This window comes from Mobula birostris, chromosome 18, assembly GCF_030028105.1.
Source record: "Mobula birostris isolate sMobBir1 chromosome 18, sMobBir1.hap1, whole genome shotgun sequence".
In the NCBI taxonomy this organism is placed as follows: domain Eukaryota; kingdom Metazoa; phylum Chordata; class Chondrichthyes; order Myliobatiformes; family Myliobatidae; genus Mobula; species Mobula birostris.
In genome coordinates, this window is record NC_092387.1 from 49,936,135 (window position 1) to 49,955,409 (window position 19,275).

At 41.0% G+C, this 19,275-nt stretch overlaps 1 protein-coding gene across 9 annotated transcripts in view; it reads right to left on the reverse strand.

The window, feature by feature from the left end:
• The window catches only part of LOC140212099 (protein transport protein Sec24B-like), a 90,587-nt gene that overhangs the window by 5,230 nt on the left and 66,082 nt on the right, over positions 1-19,275 (reverse strand). For 6 of the 9 annotated variants that reach the window (XM_072282625.1, XM_072282627.1, XM_072282629.1 and 3 more), the window contains 8 exons: positions 18,595-18,753; positions 14,688-14,861; positions 12,883-12,993; positions 10,801-10,976; positions 7,782-7,934; positions 7,547-7,648; positions 5,333-5,425; positions 3,991-4,094 (listed from right to left, as the gene is read on the reverse strand). In XM_072282625.1, the coding sequence (XP_072138726.1) occupies positions 3,991-4,094; positions 5,333-5,425; positions 7,547-7,648; positions 7,782-7,934; positions 10,801-10,976; positions 12,883-12,993; positions 14,688-14,861; positions 18,595-18,753 (1,072 nt within the window). Of the gene's footprint in view, positions 1-3,990; positions 4,095-5,332; positions 5,426-7,546; positions 7,649-7,781; positions 7,935-9,317; positions 9,779-10,800; positions 10,977-12,882; positions 12,994-14,687; positions 14,862-18,594; positions 18,754-19,275 lie in introns of those variants that run through there. The other 3 variants (XM_072282628.1, XM_072282632.1, XM_072282633.1) reach the window with 3 other exon arrangements.

The window sequence follows — 19,275 nt, forward strand, 5'->3', positions numbered from 1 at the left end:
CTGGGGGGCCGCTTTGTCGAGCACCGCCGCTCCATTCGGCAGAAGTGGAATCTCCTGGTGGCCAACCTTTTTAATTCCTCTCCCCATTCCCCTCGCGACCCGTCAACCCATTGGCCTCCTCAGGTTAGAGGAACAACTCTAGGTAGCCTCCAACATTGATTTCTCCTTCCTCCATTTTTTTCTTTTCCCCTCTTCCTTCCCTCTTCTTCTATTCCCCACTCTGGATTCTTACCTATTCTCCTTACTTACCTATCACCTCCCCTGGTACCTCTCCTTCTTCCCTTTACCCCATGATCCACTGTCCTCTCCTATCAAATTCCTTCTTCTCCAGCCCTCTACTTTCTCACCCACCTGGCTTCAACTCTCACTCCTAACTAATCCTCCTTCCCCTTCCCCCACCTTTTTGTCCTGGCATCTTCCCCTTTTCTTTCCAGTCCTGAAGAAGGGTCTCGGCCTGAAACATTGACTGCCTATTTATTTCCACAGATGCTGCCTGACCTGCTGAGTTTCTCCAGTGCTTTGTGTGTGTTGCTCCATATTACTACCTTGCTTCATGATATCTGATAACCCCACTGAATTTACAATAGAAAAAATGTTCTTCCCAACTGGCCAAAGCCAACATTTACAATCCCTTTCAAACAGCACCTCATTGTATCAGCATAGCCGTCGCTTCTGTTCTCATCTAACTTCCCTGTAAGAGTATTAAGGAGAAGAGTTTTAAAAAGAAAGCTTGTTGTATCATAACTGAGGTTCCTCATCACTGCAATCATACAGGTAGGTTTCCTCTGCGCCCTCACCAACGCTTTCACCTTTCTGAAATTGTTCTGTCTAGAACTGAAAACTGTAACTTAGCTGGGGCCAATAAAGATTGCATTTCAGTTCCTTTCTTTTGTTTTCTATAAAGCCTACGGTTCCATATGATTTCTATACCAAGCACACCAACTTGTCTTGATGGCATCAGCGGTTTGCATCTGTTCAATCTCAATGTTACTGCACCTGGTTAAAACTGTATCTTTGATGTTATAATTGGCTCTCCTCATGCCTCCTGATTAAGATGGGGCAGCATGATAGTGTAGCAGTTAGCACATCACTTTACAGCACCAGGGATCACAAATCGGAATTCAATTCTCACCGCTGCCCTTAAGGAGTTTGCCTGTTCTCCCAGTGATCGTGTGCGATTCCTCTGGGTGCTGTAGTTTCCTCCCACTTCTAAAGATGTACGGTTAGGATGATTGAGTTGTGGACATGTTCCTTTGTGGCAAGACTTGTGGGCTGCCCAGCACAATCCTCGCTGATTTGATTTGATGCAAACAATGCATTAAGCTGTATGCTTCAATGTACATGTGACAAATAAAGCCAATCTATCTTTATCATGTCGTATTTCTCAATCTGTTCAACCTGCCAGTTTTCCAGTTCATGATCCACTGCAGCACTTGCTGCCCTCCTCACTATTTGCTACACTTCCAAGCTAGCTACCACAAATGTAAAAGGACCTAGCGTTTGCTTGTCCTGTGGGTCACAATCAGGTTGGTGCCTGGTTCTGTCACTGCAAGCCTGCAGAAAAGGACATGGCATAAAGAAAAATGCAAGTACACACATATATACAACACACTAACACACAGACACCCACACAGATTTTTATCATTTGGATATTTATCATGAGCTGGGAATTCCACTTGTATTGTGTGTTTCTGTGGACAGCACAATTCGATGAGTTCCAGATGTGTTCCAGAAAACTGAGTAGGAAAATCTAGGGAGATATGTTAGCGTAGGGAGTACTTTACTATCACACTCAGTCAGCAAGACAAAAAAGATACCAATGCACTACTCAAAGGACGGACATGGAATTCTCCATACGCCTTGGTGAATATTGATTTCCCTCTCAACATCTGAAGAGATAAGATAAAGATTGGCTTTATTTGTCACATGTACATCGACATAATACTGCAAAATGCATTGTTTTGAGTCAAATCAAATCACCAAGGATTGTGCTGGGCAACCCACATGTGTTGCCATGCTTCCGGTGCTAATATAGTGTGCCCACAACTCACTAAGCCTGACCTATATGTCTTTGGAATGGGGAGAGTAAACCGGAGAACTGGGGGAAAACCACGCAGTCATGGGGAAAACATACAAACTCCTTACACAGAGCAGCCGGAATGGTACCCCAATTTTACAGCTGGCACAATAATAGTGCTACACTAACGGCTATGCTACCATGCCACCCAAAGTACTCGCCATTGTTATTATTGTCATTTATTGGGAACTTGCTATGAACAAGGGAGTCCTAAATATACCAAATTACCTTGAATTGACAGCAAAGAAATAGGCCAACTAGTCTAGGCTAATATTTCTGATCTATAGGAACATTCTCTCATCCTATCAATATAACCTTCATTTTCTTCCTTACTCAGTTACATAGGCTATTCTTTGTCACAATCAGTCCTTGTAATAGTATATCAGTACTCTATGCAGTATATTCATGATTTTCTTATACTTCTAGCCCCTAGTGGTGTCAAGAGCAGAGTACAGACTGAACCTTCTGTTGTTGTTGGCTGTTCACCCACAGTGGGTGAATTTACAAAATGGTGTCAGGAATTGCTAAGAAAAATGGCAACAATCATTATCCCTGACTGTATTCCGGTTACCTTATTCTCCTGTCCCTCTCCCTCAAGAGTTTCAATCAAGACCTAACTGAATTATGGATTTCCTTAAGTGTAGCATTAATCACTGTAAACTAATTTGATTTGTTGACAGGTGTAGCTGAGTCATGGCAGGAATATGGCAACGGTGTCTTTGTAGAATTGGGTTACTTAAACAAGGGTGTGAAAAGGTGGGATGAAGGTGAGGGCAACCATTTTCCCACCCCCAGCTTCACTCCTCAAATCCAAAGACACATAAAGACAGAACAAGACTTTTAATATCAACTCCATAATAACGTAAGTCATAGGAGCAGAATTAGGACATTTGGCCCCTTAAATTTGATGCACCATTCAACCATAGCTGACTTATTAACCACTTCAATCCCATTCTCCTGCCTTAGACCATAAGACATAGGGCACAGTCAGCCTATTGAGTCTGCTCTGCTATTACATCATGGCTGATTTATTTTCCATCTCAACTCCCTTCTCCTCATACACTTTAACACCCTTACTAATCAAGAACCTATCAAATTCCACTTTAAATATACCCAGTGACTAGCCTTCCATGACTGGCATCCATGGCAATGAATTAAACAGATTCACCATTCTCTCATGAAAGAAATTCCTTCTCATCACTGTTCTAAAGTTACATCCTTTAATTCTGAAGCTGTGCCTTCTGATCCTAGACTCTCCCACTATTGGGTGCATCCTCTCCACATCCACTCTGTCTACGCCTTTCAATATTTGGAATGTTTCAATGAGATCCTCCCCTCATTCTTCTAACCTCTTAATGAGTACAGTCCCAGAACCATCAGATGCTCTTCATATGTTAAATACGTTAACCCTTTCATTCTGCAATCATTCTCATAAACCTCCTCTGGATCCTTTGCAATACTAACACATTTTTTTCTTAGGTATAGGGCCCAAAATTGCTCTCAATGCTCCCAATCTGACCAATGCCTTATAAAGGGTCAGCATTACATCCTTGCTTTTATATTCTAGTCCTCTCAAAATTAATGCTAACCGCATTTGCCTTCTGATGATGTGTGTGAACATTGCCCCTTTAGAAGCTCACTTTGATGCCCTAGTCAGTTCGCAAGCACTGTAAATTAAGTAACTCAAATGACAAAGTGACATATTCTGCATTCAGTTTTTGTTTTTCCTTTTGTCTTACCTCAGCGTACTTACGTATGGGATGACCTGTCTGGATGGCATGCAAACAAAAGCTTTTCACTGTATCTCAGTACATGCAACAGTGATAAACCAACTGCAGATTACTAAGGGTGTAGGTGATATTCAGTCCAATGATTTGAAAATGTTATTTTGTGAAATCATGGACTGTACTCACTTGATGATGAAACAAGGTGCATGGTAAAGTCTCTCCTTCCTTAAGGATTCCAGTAACACGTGGATGAGTTTAGAAGCTGGATTTTCCAAAATGGGCAGCAAGGTCTGAAACACAGCAATGATATTGATGCTTACATTTGCTCGGAGTGTCCTTGTGTTCTCGGCAACCTCCTTCAAAAATGTCAACCTGGCAGCTGCAGCTGTAGAGAAGGAGGATGCCAGGGTCTTTATGGTGCAGGACAAATTCAGAGAGCTCACTTCTCTAGCCACAGCCAATGCCAAAGCCAGAGGAACTGACAAGATATCCTCTTGTGTTAACTTCAGCCAGACACATAAGTCTGGCATTAATTCCACTGCATAGGCATATTTCTACACTCATGGACCACTGTATTAGATATAGAAGATACCTAATGAAGTGTCCCAGATAAAAGTTGCTGGTGAACGCAGCAGGCCAGGCAGCATCTCTAGGAAGAGGTGCAGTCGACGTTTCAGGCCGAGACCCTTCGTCAGGACTAATGAAGTGTCCCTATGTGTATTTTCATGGTCTTCTGTTGCTGTAGCCCATCTACTTCAAGGTTCAATCTGTTGTGTGTTCAGAGATGCTCTTTTGCACACCACTGTTGTAACACGTGGTTATTTGAGTTACTGCCGCTAAGTGAGTGGTGTGAGAAAAAAAAAATCCAGCAAGCGGTGGTTCTGTGGGTGAAAATGAGAGAGGGCAGGGAAGAATGGCCAGACTGGTTCAAGCTGATGGGTTGGTGACAGTAACTCAAATGACCACGTGTTACAACAGTGGTGTGCAGAACAGCATCTCTGAATGCACAGCTCGTCAAACCTTGAAGTGGATGGGCTACAGCAGCAGGAGACCAAGAACATACACTCAGTGGCCACTTTAGCGGCCACATTAGGTAACTAATGTATGTTCGAAAGGTTTGGATACCAAGGGAATCAGAGGATATGGGGGTACAATGGGAAATTGGAGTTGAGGTAGTTATGGGATTTCTCTGCTACCTAATAAAGTGGTATTGAATGTATATTTATGGCTTCTAATTTTAGTTCTCCCTACTAGAGGAAACAACTTTTTAAATCCACTTATCAAATCCATTTACAAATTTAAAAACCTCTAGCTTTTCCTATTCAGAAGATAAGTGTCCCGTCTGTTTAGTTTTTCCTGCAAGTTTGAGCTTTTTGTTTCTCCTATCACACTTACTGAGCTTTAAGCACCTTCTCCAATGCTTCTGCATCCTTCTGCATTTGGAAACTTGAGCCAAGTTTGATCCTATATGGTTCCTTATTCACCTGCTCTGAAGTGATGGGAGTGGAAACAAAGAAGCAGGACTTACCAGAGTTCCAGGCAGTGAAGTGTAACTGGTCACGCCCAGTACATCGCTGAGGAAAGCAGTGTTGCAGTGTCTGGCGACCCAGATGTACAGAACCTGAGGAACACAGCACAGTCCTGGTCACCCAATCACTGCGTGGTCCCAAAAGCACCATCCCTTTTGAATACATGTTATATGACCATCCAGTACGGCTGTCCATCCAACTTAAGACACTGTTGGAACTCTTCAGAAACTCTGAAGCTTCACTTTTTCAACACTGGGTGGTGCGAGTGGACAGGAAATGGAAGGACCAAATACAGTACTGGGGAAATCCACAGGATCATTACATTATGGATCCTTTTCACTACAGTATCAGCTACAGCTTTCTCAACTGCATTCTCGCCTCTGTGTCAGAAGAATGTTGTTCAAGTTCTGATTATGAAGCCCAGAGCAGATAATCCAGGGTGAAACTGATGAAGGGTCTTCCAGAAGCAATATTAAGCCATGAATCTACTCTCAGATCCACGCTGGTATGGAAACATCAAAGCTCAAGAATGGAAAAGCCTACAAAAAGTGGTGGGCACTGCCAAGTCCGTCACAGAAAAAGCCCTCCCCATTATTGAGCACATATACAAGGTGCACTGCCACAGGAAAGCAGCATCCATCAAACAAAAACTGGCAAGCAACCAATGTGCAAAAAAAGACAAACTGCAAATACAAAAATAAACAAAAGAATAAATAAAACTGACAGCGTGAGTTGTAGAGCTTTGAAAGTGAATCCATAGGTTGTGGAATCAGTTCAGTGCTGAGGAGGGTGAAGTTATCCATACTGGTTCAGGAGACTAATGTTTGATGGATAATAACAATCCCTGAACCTAGCGAAGTGAGACCTAAGGCTCTTGTACCTCATTCGATGCGAGCTGTGAGAAAAGAGTATTACCTGGATGTTGGGGGTCCTTGATGATGGATGCTGCTTTCTTGTGTCAGTGCTCCTTGAAGATGTGCTCAATAGGAAAGAGGGCTTGTCCTGTGATGAACTGGACTGTATCCAACATTTTATGCAGGCATTAGTATTGCACTGGTCATAATTTCAATTACACTGTTCCCTTGACACTGAGCAAGAGCTTTGGAGGGTGGAGGCATTCAGTACCTGTAGCGTAATGGATTTTTGCCCTCAGTCACCCACCCATTATTTACTCCCCAGCTACTCAGAAACCAGGAGGCAGGGACGGGGAGGGGGGCTGAATCCAATGAGGGAAGTTTATGTGCCCACTACCAGCAGGAAAGGGGAGGTTTATATTTCCAAAAACTCCACTGTGGACAGTCCCAAGCCCAGCTGCAAAAGGAGGAGGGGAAGGCATGCAGCTTCTATGGAGGGGAGTAAAAAGTCGATGTTTCAGGCTGAACCCCTCCACTAGGACTCACACAAAATGTTGGAGGAACTTAGCAACTCAGTTAGCATCTATGAAGAAGAGTAGAAAATCCACGTTTTGGGCTTGAGATCCTTTGATCAACTGTATCCCGTAAAAATCCAGGGCTACAGAAACACCAACAGAAGCTCCAAAGGCCTTGTCCATGGGACAGGAAGAATCTTCAAAGATGAGCTACACCGAGGGACAATTTGAAAGACTGGCCCAGGACAGAGGACTCTGGTGAAATGCTGTCAGTGGCCTCTGCCCCAGCAGGGGTGATGGGCTAAAGAGGAAGAAAAAAATATTTCCAAACCTGTGATACATCTTAAGTTCATTGTTGAGATGTGAAAACATTTTATCATCTCCAGTTTAAACTGATCTGAGGATTGATATTCACTCTCAGGACACCTTCACTCTTCTAACAGGAAATGAGGTAAGTTGGTTTCTTCTCATGTGCTTCATGCTTGAAGTTGTTTTTTATTTAGAGATACCGCACAGTAACAGGCCCTTATAACCCAATGAGCCTGAGCATCCCAATTTCACCCATGTGACTAATTAACCTAGTAATCAATGCATTTTTGGAATGTGGAAGAAAACCAGAGCACCAGAAGAAAACCCATGGCAACATGGAGAGACCAAACAAACTCCTTGCAGTTGCTGGCGGCATTAACGCCCAGGTTATTGATGCTGTAATAGCCTTACACATTTTGCCTCCTCATTGGAGTTTAAAGTTGGCCATGACACAAAATCCTTCTGGGGCACTTAAAGATGGTAAATATACACAGGCTCCCTTTCCTTACTCTTTCCATTTAACATTTGCACTTACATGACCACAATCAATTAGGAAGGCTCCTTCCAGTGTAAGACTCTCTGCAGAGAGTGGCATCAGAGCTGGCCTCTTTATTGTCTTGGTGTCCATTTCTACCTGCTGGCAGAAAGAAAATAAAAATAGCATAACGTCCTGTTTACTAATCTCACTACCACTGCCTTTCTCTCTCTCTTTGAGTAAGCATGGACCGAGTCTAGCAGGAGAACATTTACAATGTAACCACAGTACTCACATTGTCTGCAGTCTGCCTGTTGAGGTAATCATCAATCCGGTACAGATCTGGGTAAATCATTCGCAGCACAAACCTCAACGGCTGCTCCATCAGCTGTAACATCCTGAAGACCCGCTCATCCAGGCTCATAGCATGACTTGTGTGGAAAGCAGGCTGGACAACAAAGTATTAAATATTGAATGATTTCTAGAACAGCTGGGATACATATTTTTACATGGATATGTGATGTTGAATTCTCTATAATAAATAGTCTCCACCATGTCAAAGAGGAACCCTTCTTTCCACTGCCTCCTTCCTTAGTAATGTGAGGTGTCATGATTTCAATTTAGGAACACATACAAAATTTAATTAAAATTAACTTTTCCCATCCAAACTGAAGACAAACTAAAATTCTAATTTTTTTCGACAATCAAAACAATCACCAAATGTCATTATGTTACTTCCTAAATTTCTCAGAGATTTTGTACAGTAATTCAGTAATTTTGTACAGTAATTCAGTACAAATATATAACAGGAATGGAGTCAGAGACCTATGGATACTCTCAGCTCAATTATCTGAGCAACTTCAGCGCACAATTTGAAATGCAACATGCATAAAATGATGGAGGAACTCAGCAAATGAAGCAGCATCAATGGAGAGGAATAAACAGTCTTCACTTTGGACCGAGACCCTTCCTCAAGTCTTGATGGAGCGTCTCAGCCCAAAACATTGACTTTTTATTCCCTTCCATAGAAGCTGCCTGATTTGCAGAGTTTCACCAGCATTTTTGTGTGTTGCTCAAGATTTCCAGCATCTGCAAAATCTCTTGTGTTTGAGATTTGAAAAGCAATCCTGTTGCATTAAAAACAGTTATCTTACCAATGCAACATTGAAACTAAATCTCACTGTGTTTTCCAGTTGGTTTAAATTATCCAGCTTGACTTACAGCCAGTGGCGGCCTCAATCATCTCCCTGGGCAGTTTGTTTATCAAGTCTAACCAAATGAAAATCTAAAACAAACCTGATTTAAATCTAATGATAGACTTTGTTTCAGAATCTCTATTTAAATTTTATGGAGTTTTGTTCAAAATTGTAACAGCCCACAGAATGGAAATATCTATTTATTCCCTTATTATAGACGAGAAGACATAATATGAATTATGGAAGCAGACTTCACGGGACATATTAATTAACCATTCCACCCCCACCTTTTGATTTCAAACAACTGTGGCAAGCCATCATCCAATTTAATTGCTGAATGCATTCTCAGTTTTACTTGTTTATCTATTTGTCTATTCATTCATTCATCTACTTATTTATCTATCAATATATCTATTAATTTTGTTGTTCGTTATTATTGCATAGTTTATCTACTTTTGCATGTTGGATGCTTTCTGTCTTTATGTGTAGTTTTCCATTGATTCTATTGTATTTCTCTATTATACTGTGAATGCCTGCAAGAAAATGAATGTCAAGGTCATATATGGTAACATATACATACTTTGATAATAAATTTATTTTGAACTTTTTTTTAAATTAAAAAAAAATTTGCTCAGCATAAAAAAACTTCCAATTTCCAGATACACTTACATTTACGTTTCTTCCCCTCACAGATATCAGGCATCAGAACACTTCCATCAAAATATAGATATCACCACAACATCCTATACAAAAGCCCTTATTAGTATTACAGACAGGTTTACATCTACATACTGCAGAAAAGGTTGCCATGTTTTAGGAAAGCTATTTGTTTCTGAGTGTACCATACATGTCAAAAAGTCCAAAGGAATGTATTCCATATTAATTTACGCCAACTAAAATGTCCAGGGGTCTTATCGGATATCCAACAGAGTAAAATGTTCTTCCTTGCACAAAAAGTCAGGATGTTAAAAAGTTTTTTCTGATGTGCATTAATAATACGAACGCTGGGTAAGCCGAAGAGAAAAGACACTGGGTCCAGTTCAAGCTGCATCTTCAGAATCTTTTCCATTTCACTCAAAATATCACTCCAGCATGCCTGAATTTTGGGACAAGTCCAAGAACAGTGGGTGAAAGTTCCAGTATTTACTTTACATTTAGAACACATTGGAGAAACCCCCATCTTAAATTTCGAGAGATGATCTGGAGTCAGATGGGCTCTATGCAGAATTTTGAGTTGCAGTGCTTTAGTTCTATTACAAACTGAAATCTTCTTTGCATTATCACAGATGTCTTCCCATGTTTCAGCTGTAATTTCTACTCCCAGCTCTTCCTCCCAGACCCTTCCCAGCTGCTCAGCCTCTTCACAAGAATATTCCCTCAGGATGCTGTAAAAAGTACTAATGGAGACCACCCTTCAAACAAAGCACCCTCTTTTCTACGTTTGTATGTTAGAACTATAGAAATCAGTTAACAATGATTTTTTTTGTATATAATCTCTTATCTGAAAGAAACAAAAAAGATCCTTGTAGGGTATGTAAATTTCTGTACTATTTGACTAAGACATCATCGTTCCTTCATCAAAGAAATCTCCTAGATGGAAAAATACCTTAGAAATTTAAAGTTTAAATCCAGAATCCATTATGCCAGGCTGAAAATCTGGACTTCCGGTCATTGGAGTGAAGGGTGATAAATTCACTGTGTTGCCCTCAATTTGTCGCACCGCCCTCCAAGCCTTGACTGTATTAATTGTTATTGGATTGCGACAATATTCCTTAACTAGTTTCATCTTTTCGAGGAAAAGCAAATTAATAAGAGGCCATTTTGCCTGTGAAGCTTCAATGTCTAGCCAAATTGAGGAGGGGTCCCTGCAAACCCAGTCAACCACACAAGATAAAAAGGAAATTAATTGGTATTTTTTGATGTCTGGAAAATCCAGACCCCCTAGACTACTGGGAAGCTGTAACTTAGACATTTTAATACAGGGTCTTTTTCTGTTCCAGATGAAAGAAACAAACCAGCCATTTATTTTTTAAGTATTTGTTGGGTAAAGTTGACTGGAACCATTCATATCGGGTAGTGAACATTTTTTTAATGATATCTTTATTCTATGCCTCTCACCTGTTTGAGTAGGGCCAGGACGTACAGCGGAAGCTGCAGCAGGGTGTGTGGGATAGGCAGTGTGTTTTGTTGTTGACTGCACAATGAGGTACGATAGGCAACCAGGACATCAGTGAGAACTTTGATCAACTCGTCTCGAGTATGAGAGAGGGAGAACCTTACAGAACGATCCACAGCTGCAGAAAAACACAGAGAAAGATGTTGTAAAGATGACGAGGTGCAAAACAATTTCTTCTAACCCTCAGACTCCCTGTAGTCTCATTGACATGTACAGTTTTTATGGTTTTCTGCTGCTATTATAAAAGGTTTAATACCAAAATATCTCTTTACATCTCAGATTTAGGGGCAGCATGGTAATGTAGTGGTTAATGTAACACAATTACAACACCAGCAACCCGGTTTAATTCTGCTGCTGTTGTAAGGAGTTTATATGTTCTCCCCGTGACTGTGTGGGTTTCCTCTAGCTGCTCTAGTTTCCACCCCATTCCAAAGATGTACGGGTTAGTTGGTCACACGGGTATAATTGGGCGATGCAGGCTCATTGGGCCAGGAGGGCCTGTTACTGTGCTGTATCTCTAAATAAAATAAATAAATGAAGATTATAATAATAACCTTGAAGTTTTATTTACCTATGCTGAGCCATCTCAATAATTCCCCTCTCAGGGATCTTTGCACTTCAATTCCAATAGCATGCTCAGCCTATATTTTAAACACTCCAACTTTAACAACTGTGCTTTTCATGGTAATGTTCAATGATTAGAACTTAAATACACGGGCCATGAGTGATTTTGTGATGGGGAGGCGTACAGGAGTGAGATAAATCAGCTGGTTGAGTGGTGTTGCAACAACAATCTTGCACTCATTATTGCCAAGGTCAAGGAACTGATTCTCTGCTCAGCAAGGGGAAGAAGGGAGAACACACACCCATCCTCATTGAGGGGTCAGTGGTGGAACGGGGGAGGAGCTTCAAATTTCTGAGTATCAACATTTCGAAGGATCTACCCCAAGTCCAACACTTTGATGACACTTCGTTTGGAGCTTGAGGAGATCTGGTATGTCACAAAAGACAGCAAGATATGGAGGCTCAAGTGTACAGAACTGCAAGAGGCTGCAGAGGCTTACAGAATCAACCAGTTCTGTCACAAACATAACCCTCCCCATCATCTAAAACACCTTCAAGACGCAGAGCCAAAAGAAGGCAGTATCCATCACTCAGGACCCTCAACACCTGGGATAAGCCCTCTTTATGTTCCTACCATTAGGGAGGAGGTATGGGAGCCTGAAGACTCACAAGCAACAATTCAGGAACCATTTTTTCCCCTCTGCCATCAGATTTCTGAACATCTCATGGATACTACCTCATTTGAGACTTTTTTTTACCGTTCACATGGTCTGCTCCTTATCAAATTACGGTATTGCTTTGCCCTGCTGTAACTATATGTTATAATTATGTGGTCTTGTCAGTGTAAGTCTTTGGTTTGTCTTTTTTTTTGTGATATCACTCCGGAGGAACATTGTATCATTTCTTAATGCATGCATGCATTTCTAAATGACAATAAACGAGAACTGAGTGTCTTCATAATCTAATCTTATCTAATCTAATCTAATTATTCCTTTCTTACTTTATTTTTGTGATGTATGGATTTTTATGTCTTTGCACTAGAAGGCTGCCAAAAAACTGCAGATTTCTCGTCATATATCACTGATAATAAAGCTGATTGATGTTCTGGGCTGACCAGGATTCCCATCAAAGCTAGTCCAATTTGCCCATGTTTGGCCCATATTCCTCTACACCTTTCCTATCCACGTACCTGTCCAAGTGCCTTTCAAATATTGCTCAGGTATGTGCCTCAACTATTTAATTCCTATCTTCTGGGTGAAAAAGTTGCCCCTTGCGTTCCTATTGAATCTTTCCCCTCTCACCTTAAACATATGCTAACTAGTTCTTGATTCCCCAATCCGGGCCAAATGACGATGCACATTTACCCTATCAATGATCCTCATAATTTTATACATCTCTGCTAAGATCTCCCCTCATTCTCCTGTACTCCATAATTAAGCACATTTAATTTGTTGTCCTACCCATCTTGGAAAGAAAGCCCACAATGACGCTGACATTGGCTCCTGCGTAAACCTCCTTTAAGGAGCTAACCACCGGGAGGCAGTAGGTGTAGATTCGAACACGCCTTTCACCTACAAAACAAGGACATTCAAAGGCAGATTGAAAATTATCGTTCCATCGAACCTGGACCAAGAAACTACGAAAGAAGCTTGTGGCGGAGTGATGTTGGAATATGGAGATTATGGGGAAATAGGGGTTGCTCTACCAAGAACAGTGAAGGTTAAGGTGAGATTTGATAGGTATGTTCCAAATTAAGATTAGTTTTGATAAAGTAAATAAGAAGAAACTGCGTTCAGTGCCAAAGGATTGGTAACCAAAGGACACAACTTTTGGAAGATTTACAAAAAAAGAGCAGAAACGCAATGAGATATTTTAAAGCACTGAACTGTCATGATGTGGAATGCGGTGTACAGTCAACTTCAATACTAACATTTGAAAGGTAATTGAAAAGTGGGAGCAATACACAAAATACTGGAGGAACTCAGTGGGTCGGGCAGTATCCATGGAAGGAAATGAACAATCAATGTTTCAGGTCAAAACCCTTCATCAGGTCTTATCCCAGAATGTAGATGAGAAATGGGGAAATATCTGCAGGAATAGTGGAGAAGGAGCAGAGGGACAGTCAATAGACACCTCTGTCAAAAGTTCGATGGGATTAGAGGCCTCCTGCTTTATATAATTATGCAATTCAGAGATTAACAATAGGTTGACATTAGGATTTTAAAGGGGCAGAATAGAATTCCAAAGGAGAAAAGGGGGAAAAAAAGGGGTATACTGTAACAGGATGCGGTTGGTGAGATGATAGAATGGTGGCCCTGGGGTGGGAATTCCATTTAATGATACACAAGCTCGGCAACAGAGAATGGAAGCATGGAAAAGGTTTAGAAGAGGGTAGAGTGAGAAACAATTCTGTAGAGGGTGATAGACTCGGAGAGATAGTACTTGAGAGGTCTGAGATCCCGAGGCACACAGACATAAGGATCAAGGAACAGGGAGGAAACTTGCACTTTCAAAGGACTAGCACAGCACAATGGGCTGAACAGTCTACCTTCCTGCTGTGATGTTCTACGATAAAAGTTAATGCCAGTGCAAAGTACACTTCCTGACGTCAAATGGCAACACGTGAAGTACAATAATGAGATGGTTAAATTACTGGATTATTTAATCCAAAAATTTAATAAATCTGGATTTTTGCTTCAAATTCATCTCATTAATGGTAACAACAAAATCCTCAGATCAGGTTCTCTGATCTCCGTCCTTGCCTAATATGGCCTACTAATTACTCCAGAACCAGCAACATAATTGCTCCTTAGCTACTTCCTTCAACAAGGATAAATCCCATGATTGCCAGCAGCTGCACATCTCATGAACAAATGTACACTGACTTCAGCTCCAGAGAAAGTCTAATGTTTCTGGTACCTTGTCCATCTTACTGCCCCGTTTGAACCTGGAGAGCTTGACATTGGCACCATATTTTCAATTGTTATATCCCTTTAATACATGGAAAAGCGTCTCTCTTATTATATATGGTCTTTGAGCAGCTCTCAAATACAGGTTAAAATTGTGAATGGCTCGGAAAGGATTACAATCATATTCACATAAGCAAAGGCCAAAAAGCTCCCTGGAAGGGAGGTTGTTGGTAATTCAGTACTCACTGAACAACTCAGTTTGACCAACTTCCTTGGGCGATGCTGAATTCCCACCGCACTGGCTTTGAAAGAATTCGGACGAAGTTTGGGGAAGCATTGAGAAGATTTCATTTTACCTTGGCAGGAAGTGTAGAGAAGAGAGGATTGGAAGATCACGTGTGAACTCTCAGCTGTAGTACCATCTATCATCATCTGAAAGGCAAACTCTGCCTGAGGATAGACACAGGGCAGGTACAACTTCTGCATTGATTGCAGGAAAGAGTTTCCATAGAGAGTGTCCACAATGAGACCTAAAGAGAGAGATGTGAAACGACAATTCTCTCTACAATGACAAGTATCATAGAGCAGCTTTAATACATCAAACATTCCAAAATGTCTTAGAGGGTGTCTCAGATTTGACATGTCACCTTGGGAGATATTAGAGCAGTTCTCCAAAGACTTAGTCATTGAATCTGACTTCAGGAGCAGGTTAAAGGAGGAAGGAAAGGTCGAGACAAAGAGAAGTTTGGCAAGGAAATTCCAGAATTTTGAATCTTTGGCATGGAAGGCAAAGCTGACAGTAGAAATAACCAGAATCAGAATTGGTTTACAGGGACCTTGGTTGATTTCTTAGAGGGGTGGGGTGAGGGCAAGGAAAGGCATGAGGGAGAAGTTTGTGTATTGTAAAACTGCAGTATTGTCTAACTTGAAATTAATGTAGTTCAGCTAACTCAGGGGTTGTAGGGAATGGGACTTGAAAAGGGGGGAGGCGGGAGACAGGAGTAGCATATTTTTGGATGATAGTCGTAGAAAAATACAGCATAGAAACTAATTCACCATGTCCACACTGACCAGTGGACATCCATCCATATTAATCCCATCTTCCAGCACTTGGCCCATAGCCTCCTATGTCGAGGTCATTTGAGTGTTCATCTAAACACTTCTTCAATGTTGTCAGCAACTCTGCTTCCACTACTTTCTCAGGCAGTATATTCCAGGTACCCACCAGTCTTGGGGTGAAAAATGTCCCTTCAGATCCCTTAACCTGTTACCCTAAAGCTATATCCTCTAGTTCTATCTTTTTCTGATAAGCAGGAAAGTATCCTACAATGTATTCTCTACCCCTTTCATTTTATAAACCCAAACCATGTCCATTTTCAACCTCCTCTAAACCAGGGACAACCGATCCAGTCACTGTTCAGAGCTTAACTGCTCTATCCCTGACAACATCCTGATTAATCTCCTCTGCACCCTCTCAAGAATTTATGTAGTTCTCTAGGGGGAGATTTGATCTATTTTATAAAGTTGGAGCATTACCCTCCCTCTGCTCTTAAATTCAATGCCATAACTAATGAAGGCTGGTATCCCTTATGCTTTCTTAATCACATTATCTACCTCCCTGGCCACCTTCAAGAATCCTTGGATTTATATTCCAAGGTCCCTCTGTTCCTCAACATTCCCAATGCCAATAGCATTCATGGTGCATGCCCTAGCCTCATTAGTATTCCCAAAATGCATCAACTCACATTTCTCAGGATTAAAATCCATCTGCCTTCCTCAGCCCATTTCACTAACATATCGATATAACCTTCCAAACTATCAACAACTTTACCAATGTGCCATCTGCAAACTCGGCATCTGCATCAAAATAATTCGTATATAATACCAATAGAAAGGGTTTCTGCACCTTTCCCTGTGGAACACCACACCTCACAATCACAAAAAAAAACCTTCCACCATCATACATTGCCCTGCATCCCACAGACTATAAACTTTTAGACTGATCTACCACATGGGATCTTGTCAAGGACCTTTCTGAAGTTCAAAATTCAAAGTAAAATTTATTATCAGAGTACATAAACGTCATCACATACAACCCTGAGATTCTTTTTCTGCGGGCATACTTAGCAAATCTATAGAACGGTAACTGTAAACAGGATCACTGGACAACAAACTGTGCAAATACAAATATAAATAAATTGCAATAAATAACGAGTATGAAATAACAAGATAGAGTCCTTTGGTTGTGGGAACACTAGAAGTAGAATGAGTATAGTTATCCCCTTTTGTTCAAGAGCCTGATGGTTGAGGGGTAGTTACTGTTCTTGAACCTGGTGGTGCGAGTCCTAAGGCTCCTGTACCTTCAACCTGATGGCAGCAGTGAGAAAAGAGCACGGACTGTGTAGTGAGGATCTTTGATGATGGATGCTGCTTTTCTATGGCAACATTTCATGTCGATGTGCTCAATGGTTGGGAGGGATTTACCAGGGATGTACTGGGCAGAATCTATTCCGTTTTGTAGGATTTTCCACTCAAAGGCATTTGATGTTCCCATCCCAACCTGTAGTGCAGCCAGTCAGCACACTTTCCACCACACATCTATAGAAGTTTGCCAAGTGTTTTTGATGACATGCTGAATCTCTGCAGACTCCTGAGGAAGGAGAGGTGCTGTTGTGCTTTCTTTGCAATTATATTTATATGATATATAAACTACATCTACTGCACTGCCCTCATCAATACACTTCGTCAAAAAATTTAATCAGGTTGGTCAGACGGGATCTGCTTCTGACAAAGTTATACAGGCTAACTGATTACTCCCTGGTTTTCTATGTGATCATAATGATATCCTTCCAATATAGTGGATAGAATGAAGGAAGCCAAAAGAAGTGTGTGGGACCAGCTGAGTCTACAGATAAGAAAGGGGTGAAGAGAGAGTCAGGCCAATATCACGGAAGTGAAAATAAGGAGAATTAATAATGGATATATGGTATGTAACTCATTATAGAGTCAAATATGACATTAGTTGTAAGCAGTCTGTTTCATTTTAGGTTCCTATGTAGATTGCGAGCATTTGTTATCTTTGACACCTCTCTTCTATTTGGAGGACATTTCTGCTAATTCAGTTTTGGATGTCAGACAAGCAGTAAAAATGCATTTAACAATATTAACTTCATTTGTCACATGTATATCAAAACATATCGTGGAATGCATCATTTGCATCAAATCAGTTCAGTGTGGATTGTACTGGACAGTCCGCAAGTGTTGCCATGCTTCCGGTGTCAACATAGCATGCCATCCGTCACCCCAACCGTACAGTTTTGGAATGTGGGAGGAAAACTGAAGCACCCAGGGAAAACCCATATGGGTCACACCGGGACTTGAAATGCTGCAAAGCATTGCTCTAACCACTAGCTAACGAGGTAGTGTAGAGTAGGTGAGAAATAAGAGATTCAAAGGTAGATGCTTAAGGACACCAGAGGAATGTCATGGACAAAGAGAAGTCACTGCAGATGATCCTCCGTATATAACTTGATAGATAAGAAAGGAACCAGGCAGACATCAAACAGCAGTTGAAAGTGATAGAGGATAAAGGAGGGTGGTAGAACCGATTTTTTGAAAGGGAGAAAACAAAATACTGAGAATCATATAGTTTTTTATAAAGTTCAAAGTTCAAAGCAAATTTATTATTAAAGTACATATATGTCACCATCTACTATATATCAAAAACAAATAAATAAACTGTAGAATCTTTGAAAGTGAGCCCAAAGGTTGTGGAATCATTGTTGAGGTAAGTGAAGTTATCGACATTGGTTCAGGAGCCTGATGGTTGAAGTGTAATAACTGTTCCTGAACTTGGTGGTGTGGGACCTGAGGTTCCTGTACCTCTTTCTCGATGGCAGCAAAGATGGATGCTGCTTTCTTCTGGCAGCACTCCTATAGAAATGTTTGATCTTTTTAATTGCTTTGTGAAGGGAACCATTTCAACAATCAGAATTCAATGTATAGCTAGACCCCCTTTTTAACAAGACAATAAGGAAATCTTACTTAACATCAATAAATTCTATCTCTATTATTTATGCTCCCACAGGGAAGGCAATCCAAGAAGAAAGAACGAGCATCATCAAGAAGCTTAAACAATGAATTCATAGCCCCCATACAGTAGACTGTTACCACATTTTAATGCTGACTGCTTCCTGCTGTAAAACATCTCGATCAAACTCATCTATTCAGTCTGAGTAAGCTCAGGGACAGTCATCCACTCACCTCGTGTACATCGAATCTTCAGTGTACCCGCGTAGCCAAAGGAGCGGGTCAAGTAGCATTGGAATTCTTTGCCAAGTTTTTCTACCATGGCGGGACTGTGGATATGATGGAATGCTGGATAATAACATACATTGCCACATGTGTACCTGGAGAGACAAGCTGGAAAACAAAATTACCTGTGCTTAATCTTCCGACAGAAATTAACAATCACTTGAACAACTTCTTTCCTTTAATTTAGCTCTCCTCCCATGTCAGTCTACCTGCTACATGAGAATGTTCACGTTTATCCATTTAAATGGACCATACAAAATCTTCTGCAGAATAGATCAGTTGATCTTTCGGCAGGAACTTGGTGGATTGGAGAGACTTGTTTCTATGCCGTTTTGCTCTGTGACTTTATGAATCTCTGACAAGCTTGCCACACACACTGACTATCAGGTAATTATTTCTTCCCTTCTCACAGCGACAACCAACTTGCCAAATAGAAATGCCTCAAGTCCATAGAATCCTCTCATCAAACGGTATTGTTTACCACCTCTATCATTTCTGAAGCAGTTCAAGATTACTTTCTTCAAATCCTCAACACAAGAGATTTTGCAGACCCTAGAAATCTTGAGCAATGTACACAAAATGCTGGAGGAACTCAGCAAATCAGGCAGCATCTATGGAGGGGAATAAACA